Source organism: Spodoptera frugiperda, chromosome 13 (genome assembly GCF_023101765.2).
Source record: "Spodoptera frugiperda isolate SF20-4 chromosome 13, AGI-APGP_CSIRO_Sfru_2.0, whole genome shotgun sequence".
Classification (NCBI taxonomy): Eukaryota; Metazoa; Arthropoda; class Insecta; order Lepidoptera; family Noctuidae; genus Spodoptera; species Spodoptera frugiperda.
This window is the reverse complement of record NC_064224.1, coordinates 1,942,478-1,955,250: the sequence shown is the minus strand read 5'-3', so window position 1 is coordinate 1,955,250 and position 12,773 is coordinate 1,942,478. Positions and strand designations below refer to the sequence as shown.

General features: G+C 39.6%; 1 protein-coding gene across 1 annotated transcript in view; it reads right to left on the bottom strand.

The window, feature by feature from the left end:
- Positions 1–485: 485 nt before the first annotated feature.
- LOC118270248 (zwittermicin A synthase ZmaJ) overlaps positions 486–12,773 on the bottom strand; it is a 42,567-nt gene continuing 30,279 nt past the window's right edge. Inside the window, exons 3-18 of the mRNA XM_050697985.1 lie at positions 11,035–11,182; positions 10,467–10,600; positions 9,885–10,049; positions 9,785–9,796; positions 9,245–9,471; positions 7,832–8,108; positions 7,248–7,415; positions 6,539–6,697; positions 6,117–6,256; positions 5,642–5,732; positions 5,120–5,332; positions 4,412–4,550; positions 3,840–3,982; positions 2,697–2,849; positions 1,915–2,072; positions 486–1,296 (exon numbers count right to left, since the gene is read on the bottom strand). Of these exons, the coding sequence (XP_050553942.1) occupies positions 1,156–1,296; positions 1,915–2,072; positions 2,697–2,849; positions 3,840–3,982; positions 4,412–4,550; positions 5,120–5,332; positions 5,642–5,732; positions 6,117–6,256; positions 6,539–6,697; positions 7,248–7,415; positions 7,832–8,108; positions 9,245–9,471; positions 9,785–9,796; positions 9,885–10,049; positions 10,467–10,600; positions 11,035–11,182 (2,468 nt within the window). The 3' untranslated portion in view covers positions 486–1,155. The remainder of the gene's footprint in view (positions 1,297–1,914; positions 2,073–2,696; positions 2,850–3,839; positions 3,983–4,411; positions 4,551–5,119; positions 5,333–5,641; positions 5,733–6,116; positions 6,257–6,538; positions 6,698–7,247; positions 7,416–7,831; positions 8,109–9,244; positions 9,472–9,784; positions 9,797–9,884; positions 10,050–10,466; positions 10,601–11,034; positions 11,183–12,773) is intronic.

The window sequence follows — 12,773 nt, the reverse complement described above, 5'->3', positions numbered from 1 at the left end:
TTCACGGCAGCCCAGCCACCGTACTAACCATGTAGTCAATGTGATCATTAGTACCATCTGTCCTTTACAGTCACTTTTAGCATAATTTATAAGGTGTTCTAAAATTATCTGCCACGGCTTTAATGGGAGGTAGTGTTGTGTTTGAAGATTACAATATACAGTAAAATAAATAGAAAAATTATTGATTACGAGTAAACCTTTTTCATACAATTTTGTTTTTTATGATAATAGTGAAATGAATGTGTTTAAAACATATATGTCCTTTTCTAATTTAATGTCATTCTATATTATTATTATATAACTTAACACTTGTAGGTGTTATAAATGGGATAAGTAGATGTCTATGAATAAAATGTTATCTGTGTATCGTATAATAATTATTTAAAATGTATTTTCAAGTGTAATTCAAGTTGTTTTTGGGTTTATTTTATCGTATTACATATACTGTATGTGACAAATGGTTTTAAATAATATTAATAAATGTATTCATGTGAATGAAAATTCGTTTAATTCTTTCAACTATTATTTTACATTTTTGTACGCCAATATAGACCTTACAGCTCTATAACATGTAAGCGATATTCAACCTTACATAGGTAATTTTAGAGTTGCTTTTACAACACAAATGCCGACGCATTAAGGGCCAAACTTAAAATTTAAAACACAGCTTTTTGCGAGGTTAAATAATAACAATACTATTCTAAATACTGGTTAGTTATAAATTATTTTAAAAATACATTAAACTTATGAAATACAGAAGGTTTATAAACTGGCAAGAAAAATCACTGTACTTTTTCATTCAAAGAAAAAAGGACCTTAGGTAAAAGCATTAAAGTCTCAATTGAACAAGCATCAACTTCAGTATCAGTATAATCTAAAACATGTCTTATTGCAAGGCTATAAAGTCTACATTATTTCATAATATTCCCTAGAGATAAATTCGAGCAATAGGTATATGTAAACTTTACTCTACAAATAGCCAATGCAAAATACACTTTACAGCCTAAACATTAGCTTCTAATTTCAACAAACAATTAACTAACCTATACATATAACAGCAAAACACAAAACGTTCTAACTCACAAAACAACACAATCTAAAATGTACCTTAGGTGTAACAGCTAAAGCTTAATTTAACTTATAAATATATCACAGTTACTCCAGGGGCTTCCAACATACGATGGCTCTCATGTCGTCGGGGGCTTTCCCGAAGATCCTGTCGCCGTTGGGGTCAACGTACTGGTTTATCTGATAGTCCAGGAGAGTCTGGTAGCCTAGTACATCTGTACCAAGTTGCTGTAACAAGGGAATAGATCAATTAGAACCAGAGCCATCTACCATGAGTTAAGCAATTGTACTTGTCGTATTCGTCGGTAACGATTTTAATATTTTATATGGCAAACTTTACAGCGCCTCTAGCGGTCACCTACGGAACTAAACGAAAGTCAACCGGTGTGAAACCATGCTTGCATTGGGAATTTAGGATTCATCGTGAATGAGGTTACTATTGACTCAATTACTACCTCCTGTATCTCCATTTTTTTATGATACAAGTCTGTAAACGAGCAAACGGATCACCTGGTGGTAAGCAATCGCCGCCGCCGATAGATACCCGAAACACCAAAAGCATTACAAGTGCGATGGTCGCCGGATGGACCATCATAAGGGTTTTGGGGAATCGGGATTTGGGGGTAATCTGGCATCCGGTAACCACACTCACACAACACAAGCGTTGTTTCACGTCAGTTTTCTGTGAAGCCGTGGTATCACTCCGGTCGAGCTGGCCCATTCGTGCCGAAGCATGGCTCTCCAAAATCCCAAAAGGTAACAAATTTCTAACTCCTTTGATGTTTCGGATGTCCATGGGCTGCACTGGTTGCCATTTACCTACAACTTTATTCTGTTTAACCTTACCTGTGTCAAAGGGCTAGTGTTGGTGGTGAACACGCCATGGAATCCTCGCTCCTTGGCGATGTTCATGGTGGCGTTCTCCAGCGCCCTGATGGCGGCCACGTTCTCCCTCGGAGTCAGGCTCTCAGCTGTCGCCATCATGAAGGAGTGCAGGATAGTGCCTGTGAACGAGATTGAGGTTATAGAAATACTTTTTATATTACTATAGCTATAACCTACTAGCTGATGATAATCAGACTCCCTAGCCAAAGTACACCTGCAATACTAGAGGTGTCATGTGGTGGAAGTCCCATCGATACTAGGCGACACGATCAACTAAACTTTTTCTCAATCAACAGTGGATTGGGCATCTGCAACTCTTACGTGACGTCCTGCGTGAGCGATCTAGAAGCGAACCATGAATTGGTTCATTAGGTGACACATGAATTCAACTTGATACGGTGTGACGCGGAAACTATGTCCTAAATGCATGTGAATCGTTTTTCTGTTTCAGACAATATTATAAACAAAAACGTGACGCGCGATATCAACCCAATTGATCGCGTCCGCGTCGCGCAGCACCACATCGTCTTAGCGTCTAGATCGCTCACGCAGGACGTCGCGTTACTTTCCAGACGCTGCAGCAATGCCGCAATAATATTGTTGTAATTGTAGTTTTATTCAAAAAATAGTGATCACATTCAACAACACTCCGCACACACAAGAAAAGGAGTCATTCCTATCACCATCAATGGTCATTTATACTTAACTCAAATCTCCAAAAACCCCTGTACAGTTTAACTCACCTTTCCCAGGCGGTAGCATAGCGTCCCTGACAGAACTCTCGACGAACTCCAGGAAGATCATGATCTTCATCAGCCCACCTGTCTCATCGGACTCCACGTCAGGTTCGTCTCGAGCGTCGAAGTTTAATGCCACAGCTATTGGGACTCCTGATGCTGTGGGGAAGATGGAAGAGTTCATTTAATCACCAGTTATCATTAACCAGAAGAAGATTTTCTCTGTAGAAAGACATTTTTACACTGTAGAAAGACTGCCTCGTTGGTCGAGTGGTCGCAAGTGCGACTGAAAAGAGGTCTGGGCTTTTTTCGGATTTTCGAAAATTTCTGGCTAGTAGCACGGAGTCTGGATTTGTGCCCACTATTTGGCAATAAGCTCACCCCCTATTATATGGGACTTTTAACACAAATGGTGAAAATTGTATAGCGGCATTACGTGCCGTAATGTGCACCTCTGCTTACTGCTTCGGGGATAAAAGGCAAGACGTTGCAAAAAAAGACATTTCTCTAAAGAAGGGTTTGATATTTTAACCCCACATTTGGTAGGTGACTTCCATAGTGGTCGTAATTAGGCCATTGCTTTAGAGGGTACTACTACCCGTCTCTCTTGGCAGCTGATCACAGTTTTGCGACATACTCGGGTCCAAGAAAGGCAAATATGTAGTTGTTAAAAAAGCGACGTTCTTGAAATATTTCACTTGTATTTCATAACTGTTTGAAGTGTAATTACTTAACTAGATTGCTTTTCTAAAATAACACCTATTTTACAACAAGTACGGACGAGTTACTAAATGTTCTTATCAATAAATGGTAAAAATGTGACTACTAAGTGTATGTATACTTATCACCACTCTTGGTTTCCACATGGATACTAAAAAGCAGAAAGCCTAATACGAGTTTGTTTTAAGTTGAACAAGATCGAATCGAGAGAATTTTCGGCGCTCTGATTTGTTGGTTTATTCGCGCCGGCCAAAAGGAACGCCGAACGCGTTCTCGCTTCGTTTTCGTTCGATGTAAAGCAAATTCGTACTTCGGGTACTGACTAAAAAACTTGAAGTTGGGTAAGTAACTCGATTTCTTAGTTAGGTGTGTTATAGGAGACTTATATAGTCTCTTATAACGTATAATATATATGAATTAAATACTTACAATTCTTCAGCACAACACTGAGTTGAGCCTTGATGAGCGCTGGCCAGGTGTCGCTGATCAGCACGGCGTAGTCGTTCGTGTCGATCTCATGTTTCAAGAACTGCTCCAACTCCGCTTTGTTGTAGAACGATGATACTATCATTCTGGAAGAAGACATAGAAGAATTAGGACAAAAGAAGAATTAGGAAGAATCAGGAATTAGGACTAACTTTATGGCTAACAATATGTCATGGTTGCCCGGTGGTTTAAGACTCCCACTTCTTATGTATGAGAGTGCAAGTACCAGTGTAACAGTTTCCGAGTTATATGTACTTTCTAAGATTATTTAGACAGTACTGACAAACGGTGAAGGAAAATATCATGAGTAAACCTGGGGTTTTATAATTTCTAATTACAAGTGTGAAATCGCGAACCCGCATTGAGTAAGTGTGTGTTCTCCTGTGTCGTGGGTGCGTTTACAAACATACAATTTCACGTGAAGACCCGGCTACACGTTGCGCGGCAGGCGGTTGTCATACCACCGCGTTCAACGCCAAACTAAACGTAAAAAAAAATATAAAATGACCACTTACTCTATAACCTCCTGTTTATGTTCATCAGCCAGTGGTTCGGCGGAGAACAGCTCCTTCTCACCGTCGTCCTGCTGCGGGCTGGTGCTCATGTGGGAGAGTACCTCGCCCAGGTTGGAGGCGCCGAGGAAGTCGCTGATATCTAGAGGAGAAACTAAGACTTAAAATCGAACGCCTTGTCAGTAGGATAATCTTAGGACTAAATATGGGATAATCTCAGGACCAAATTATTTGGTCCAATAGGTATTACCTATTGTTTGAAATTTTGTTATACTCAATGAGTATGTGCTTCAATTCTATCGTGAGAAACACCGTTCTATGTGGATTCTTAATCAACAACGACATATTATGTGCTAAGAATAAAATTAAATATTTTAGAAGACTTCTATCGTTCTGAATGTATAGGGAAGCAAATGAAATAAGGAGCATTCTGCGACACATGACGCGGCGATTGTCGCGGAATGCTGCTTATGTATATTAATTTCTCGTTAAACAGTTACGTGAGTAAGCCGATAACATAATAATTAATTTAGTATGTCTCACGAAAGTTATAAGCAAATGAAATAGGTAATTGCTAGGACATCCAAAGATTTCGAACTTCAAAAAAGGTCTTACTATCGATCTTTTACCACTAACCTGAACCACAGAATCTATAAAGGCATTAAAATCAAAGTGGCCATTTTTTTCCCCTTAATAAAACAAAAAACTCACCAATATAATACCCCTTGTCCCTCAACCTGGTGATGGTATAAATAGAGTTGAGGGAGTTTCCTCCCAGTTCGTAGAAGCCGGCCCTCACGCTGATGGCACCGCGGGCAGCCCTGCCCAGCACCTCTCCTACTGTCTCGAAGAGGACCTTCGCAGCTTGCATGTCGGATGGAGACACTGAAGAGTAGTCCAGCTCTAGGGGTATTTCTGAATCGTCTGTTGGAGAAAAAAGTAACTCAGTTTTTTCCTATTATAATCTTTTTTTTTTTTTGAAGGAGGAATATCATATAGTGACTTCTCCCACTTTGGGTGAGACGATAGGCAGTGTCAGACTCTTACTGACGACTTCTGCTGCTTTGAACTGGAGCCCTGGTGACCTGTTACCGGATCTTCGTCAAAGTCTGCCTCTAGCCTATCTTCACTTGTCTCATCGAACTTTGAGAAGTTTAGAAACCTGAGTATAGTCGTACTCAAGTTTTTTTAAAGACATATTGGTCTACTGATAATATGACATGTACAACTTACCATTATTATTGGTGTTCTCGTACATCTTGAGCAGCGCTTGTCGGTCTACTTTGCCGTTCACCAGCAGCGGTATGCTCTCTACTTCGATCACCTGGAAATATTTATTCATATTTGTTGAGATATCTTCAATATTTAATGGCTGAATAGTCAAACAACAAACAATTTATCTGGTTTCATATAAAGTTAGCTCGAATGGTCAACCTTCTTCCAACCGACAGACAAATGCAGAAAGGGTTAGAGGTTTTTTTTGTTTAGATAGTGGGTCATATCAGGTAGCCGGTAAAAGCTAGATCTAATACATACAAGAAAATAACAAAAAATCTATTACTATTCGTTAGTCTTGTTAAAGCTCGAGAACGGCAGGACCGATCTAAATAATTGTAGTCTAGAATTATTTATGGAAGTATTAAATTCAAGAGAAAAAAATTAGGCACAGTTTCCCGAGTCAACTAGTTTCTTATAGAAAAGTTGGTACCTGAGGAATCATGTAATGCGTGAGGCTGTTCTTGAGGGCAGCCTCAATATGCTGAGCAGCAATCCTGGCTTCAGGCTTGATGGTGACGAAGGCCAGGATCTCAGGGTTACCACGCTCTAAACCGTAGCATAACACTACACCTGAAAGTTTAAAAGTAAAATTTTAAGTAGGTATTTCTTCCAGACTTCATTTTACAACAGATTGTTTTGTATATGCCTGAATTCTTAGAAAAGATGACAAAATAGATTTCAATTTTTTTTAAACCTCGTTTTTAATTGCAGCTAGTAAAGATTCGTAAAAAAATTCAAAGTAGAACAACGAGCTAGCTGACTTCTCCAAGATACCTGAAATCACCCAGTTCCTACTCCTACTTTGAACTGGAGCCCCTGTTACCTGTTGTTAGTCCATTTTCCAATACTCACATTTATCAACACCGTTAACACCAGCGACAGCACGATCCACCTCCTGCAAGTCTACCCTATGTCCTCTGATCTTGATCTGCGAGTCAGTGCGACCAGCGTACAGGATCACTCCCTTCTGCAGCACGCCGAAGTCACCAGTGCGGTACAGACGACCAAAGTCTGGAAACAAAAGGAAAAATATTAGGAGGATAGTATAGGAGATACCTTCTTTGGTAAATTATTGTTTGAATTTTGTTTCTACATACATATCGTCACGCCTTTAATCCCCTAAGGGGTAGGCAGAGGTGCACAATGTACACCCACTTTTCACTATTTATGTTGTTAGTCCCATGTAAGAATAAGAATAAGAATTGGTGGTAAGAATTTTGTTTGTCTTCATCATATTAAGCTTTTCAATTGCAATTAAGAGTTAGATTAATAAATACAGAATAGATACTGAATTAATAATGTTTTGTACTATCACTGCGTTAGACTCGTTTCACATAGTTCGATCTTCAGCTCCTCGAATATCTAACCATTATTAAAAAAAAACCTGCTTGCGTTGCGTATCACCGTGTATCGGTCTAAGTGGAGTCGAAACATCTATTCTAAAACGCTTGCAATGCATTTGTAACTCCTATTGCGGACATCAACGGTACTGATAGCTTACCATCAGGTGAGGTGTACATCCACTTTTCTTCATATATTTTATTAAATAAGTAAATAATACCTGGATGAACAGCATGAGGGTTATCAATAAACTTGTCAGCTCCCTGTCCTCCGACGTAGCCCTCAGCCAGGTTGCGTCCGGCCACCCACACCTCGCCAGGCTCCGACTCATGAGCCGGGTTCATCTCCTCATCCAGAAGGTAGACAGCACAATTGTTCAGTGGAGTACCTGTTGAAAAAATACATATTGTATGATTTATAGTTTTTTATTTCATTCAACTTATGCTTTGTGTTTGAAAAAAAAAACTTGTTTTCATGCACTGGACGATGTGATCTCTTAAAGTTAGAGACCTTGGTTTTTGAGGGGGGAAACCATCCAATGTCGCCTTGGGCGAGGTGGTGGGAGTGTCAGACTCTTACTGACTAAAAACCACCCCGTTCCTACTCCTGCTTTTAGAGCCGGAGCCCTGGTAAACCCGCTAGATAGTCCGCAGCTCCGGAAAGATTAGGGACCTAGTGAAAGTATTTTCTACAACATCATCGTCATCAACCCTGATTTTTGAACAGCTGAACAAATGTTCTATAAAAGCACATCAAATCATAAGTACCAACAAAAGACCATCTACACTTCTAATATCTACTTACCAATAGGAATAGTAGGATGGATATCAAGCTGACGAGCATTCTCCAACACATAGTAAGTGACATCTCCCATCACTTCAGTACTGCCGTAGAAGTTCGCCAGTTTATACCCATTATGGTCACCGAAGTTCTTGAAGAACTGGGCAGCCAAGTCCTTGCTCAGTGTCTCTCCAGAGCATACCCAGAGTTTAAGGTGCTTCAGAGGTCTTTCCGAAGGTTTCAAGGAAAGGTACATGAGGATAGATCGCAGTAGGGTTGGTACTAGCACTAGACGTTGGATCTGAAATTGAAAAAGCGTTGTTAAAGTTAATTAATTAGGTAGAAATGGTTACTATCGCCATTCTACAATTTTAAGACTTATTTTTTCAATTGCATAAATTAATTTATTAGCTGGGTCATTGAAAAAAAACAATAGCAATAACTTCAATCACCACAAAGACATCACACCAGCTTACACTAGCTCCCTAACTTCAAACCAACCTGATTATCAGCCAGCACGTTGACCAGTTTTCTTAGGGAACTTTACTCTCTGTTCCCTAAAGTGGTGACCCCGACGTGATTGAAACCAACCTTCACGGAGCAGATCAGCACCGTCATCCTTATCGCCATCTCCCTCACCCATCACTTCTCCGCTGAGCGGTAATCAAGTCGCAGCCAACCAGCAGTCCTCGGCCTCATCAGGGACCACCAGCACGCTACATCGAAGATATGCAGCCTGGTTCTTCCCTACGGCCTCAGTCAGTGTATGGAAAGGTTTGGAACTGCCTCCCGTCAACGCAGACGCCAGCCACTACGCACCTACCCTCGCAGCATCAATTCCCCGACTCACCGTGGGACACTGCGAGCTTCACTACTCCGACTCACTGGAAGTATCACCCTGCACCGCGCACCCGACTCACTGGGCATTCAGCGGCACAGTTCCGACTCACTGGAACTAGGTAAGCGTACACTAGGCTCTGGCACCGCTCATCTCAAGCATCGACAGCCGTCTCAACAGGATCGACCTCCGGTTTTGGGGGAGTGATGTGGCGACACTCTGACAAGTGACGGATGACAGAAGTCGCACATAGACTATCGACGAGCAAATCAACGGATGACGTCATAAATATCCTGCATCGCACATATGAAGTTTACATGCGAAATTACACGGATAGAAAATCCCAACGAACAACAGTTGGGCAGAAAGCCCGCCAGGCATGATCACCTCGCCTGGTCGGAGGATCCTCCTTTTCTAGGGATTACTTTACTCTCTGTTCCCTAAATATGCATTATGGCAATAGATTCGGTAATTTTTTACAAAATGACACTACAGCAATTGGGATGGGACTTGAAAATAACAGTACCAGTACAATAAGAACTGCATTACAAACAAACACATCAGACCAGCTTACACTAGCTTCATAATTTCAAACCAACCTGATTATCAGCCAGAACGTTGACCAGTTTCTGAGGATCCCTAGTGGTCTCTCGAGACAGGATGACCAAGGTCCTGCCGTGCAGCAGAGGTCCCCAGATCTCACAGACAGAGTCCACGAAGGTCAGAGCAGTCTTCCAGACGCAGTGGACCTCGGAGTCAGTGTATGGAAAGGTTTGGAACTGCCACCAGAGGCGGTTGCAAACTGCTGAGTAGGAGAGACGGACTCCTGGAAAAAAATGGGAGAAGATGAATTAGACTTTGGGAGTATTATGGTAAGCGTAATCGGTACGCATCGCATGTAGGCATTACCGATGAGCAGTCCTTATGATGCGGATCAGTGGACGCAGTTGTATGAGTTTCTATACAAGACAAACTAAAATCCGTTGCGTGAGATGCGTACGATGCGGACCTGTGGACGCTTACCTTTAGTTACGACCACTATTTGTAATTACTTAGGTTGTTCCTTAGTATGGAGATGTAACGATTTTTTTACTACATTCTCGTCAGGTATAGGCTTTAAGTTGATTCGTTCAATGCACCTCTGGGATACCACTTCCAGAGAACATGGCTGACGTATAGCTGAAATAAAAATGATTAATGTCAGTGTTATAAACCTAAGAAAAATAATCTTTTACCTTTCGGTATTCAGTACTAGAAGTATAAAGATGGCGATGCTCTCACTCCTCGCCGGAGACAGTGCCTCCATATCCTTGACTTTATCAGCTGATAGTCCACTAGCTTCGTGTGACAACTCCTCGAATGACACTGCTGGGATACCACTTCCAGAGAACATGGCTGGGTTAGCTGAAATAAAAATGGAACGGTCTTTAGAACTAGAAAAGACTTTGACATACAACATTACATAGTATAAAACAAAAGTCGCTTTTTCTGTCCCTATTTCCCTTTGTATGTTTAAATCTTAAAAAAATTGATGCGGTTTTTTTTTTAATAAATAGAGTGATTCAAGAGGAAGGTTAATATGTATAATACATGCATAATATATCACCATTGCACCCATGCGAAGCTGGGGCGGGTCGCTAGTCTACCTATTATAAGGTAACCTTACCCTTCTGTGAGTTTCAAGTGGCGTGATTTCATTGATCAACGAATAAATTCGAATCACATCCACAGACTCAAAACAAAAATATACGGATCCGTAAATTAAGTACCATGCAATCAACTCAATTAGAATACTATTAATAAAATTATACACGTGTTTACCTGTCTCATCATAAATAACGAGAGCTGGTTCAGCATCCTTCAAGATGTGTGAGATCCTGGCTTGGGGGAAGCTCGGCTCCATCGGCACGTACGCTGCTCCTGCCTTCCAAGTCGCCAGCAACGTGGTGATGGTACTGGAAGAAGACACAGAACAAAGGATTGTAAAATTTAATTCTTCTTGTTTGTTCCTTCTAAGTTTAGTTTAGGGTTAGTTCTATTTAACCGACTTTCAAAAAAGAGGAGATTGTTGATTTGATCCATTTTTTGATTATCATCACCAACAACTAGTGCGTGTCCACTTCTGGACTAATCCCCCTCTAGAAAAGAGGGATTTGCAACAATCTCAATGATAGGTTTAAAAAGATTAGGTTTATCCATGAATGCTGCCGCCCAGTCTACATAATAATCCTTTAGTTGTTTTTCACGACACCCGCGATAGGAGTAGGGATGGTGTCAACGGTAGTGCGTATTTCACTTTTACTGATTCTGCTGCCACCATTCTGCACATCATAGAATTTAATACTAGACCAAGTACCACTTATTTTTAAAACAAAAAAAGAATACTAACTTGTGTGTAGGCTGCATACAAACAGCGATGACGTAGTCTCCATCTCTGTTAGCCCCCTTAGGTGCAGCGCGTGATGCTATGGCCCTCGCGAGGGCGTTAGTGCGAGCCTCCAACTCCGCGTAACTCACTCGTACACTGCAAGTCTCATCTGTAAACAAAGAACAAGATAATTAACTATTTTTAATCGATTGTAAGTTGTAGCGATCGCTTACAAAGACGAGTTTGATGGCCTGACCAATAGATGGCGTGACGAGTCCTACGTCGTACAAACACAGAATATACAGAACGCAACGAAGTTTTTCAAGTTTGCGCTTAGTTTAATACGGATAGACATTCCCAAAGTTATCAGGAATTATTTACGCAATCGGATTTCAGTTAAAACCGTCCCTTTTCCGAAATTGGTAAACATCACATCTTGTTCCATAAAAAATGAACGGTATGTATCCGATGTAGAATTAAAGATTATTTCAAAACATTGAGCACGTATTTTTTATTTTCTTACAGAAAAGTATTTGTTTATATAATGATATATTGATTTGAAAGATTGCGTGACGTCACTTCTAGATACATTTTACACGTAGAAATTACGTATTTGCTTTTTTTTACTCTTACAGTTTTATAAGTACTTATTGTTATCATATGTATATGACAAAATAAAAAAAATACGTGTCTAATATTTTTCATTACCTAACTGACAGACTAAATAGATTTTTAATTTTCATACTCCGTCATCATCCTTATTATGTCTAGCTTGCAACTTAATTTCGTCTAATTTAACCGGGCTATCATAGTAGCATAGCTTCTGAGAAATAAGTCATTAATAAACTCAATAATATATTCAATTGTTACTGAGATATTGTTAAATGCTGCCCCAATAAGGTGTGCTAAAGTATCTTAATCACAAAACATGTAATTACTCCGTCAGTCTCACCTACTTTCAGTAAAAACGTGTCGTGTTAACATAATGGTAGAGTTATGACGCGGGTAACTTATTAAAACATTAATGAAAATTTTATAAAGCTCCGAGAAATGGTGAATTACTTAAAAACAATGTTACTAATAGGTACAGTGATGATTTAAAATCTGTGAGATCGTTTTTTACCTATTTGCAATCGGCTCCTTACAATATGACTGGCTTACGAAAGCTGTCCACGAATTAATTTCTAAACTTTTGATATGGCAATAGTTTAGCTCTGTCAAAACACGATTAGTCTAGTATTAGTACTAGTCACGTTTAAAAGTTTTATACATGGTTTAATAACCAGCATGCTTTCCTTGCATTTTATTCATTACTAGCTTTTGCCCGCGACTTCGTTCGCGTGGAATAGTGACTTCCGGCAAATTTTTGGTTTTAACCACATAGTTCCCGATCTCGCGGGATCTCTTCAAAAATGAGATGTGGAAGATATTCCAGGGAACTCTTCAAAAATCAACATAATGAGCTCTGCGTTTGAATTTAATAGATGTATACTCACTTAGGGCATTGAAAAAATAGTTTAAAAACGGACTTAAACTAACTTAAAACTAAAGAAAGCTACGAATTACGAATTTATAACAATTAAAAAAGAAACTATATTACAACCTATCCTCTATGCTATAATAACCAAGCTTAAACTAAATAATTTAAAAGAAACGACTTAAATCTAATCTAATTAATTTATAAATTAGACTTACAATTTTATTAAAAAAACTAACTACAGTAACTACTAATAATCGATATCAAACTAAACCTACGTTAA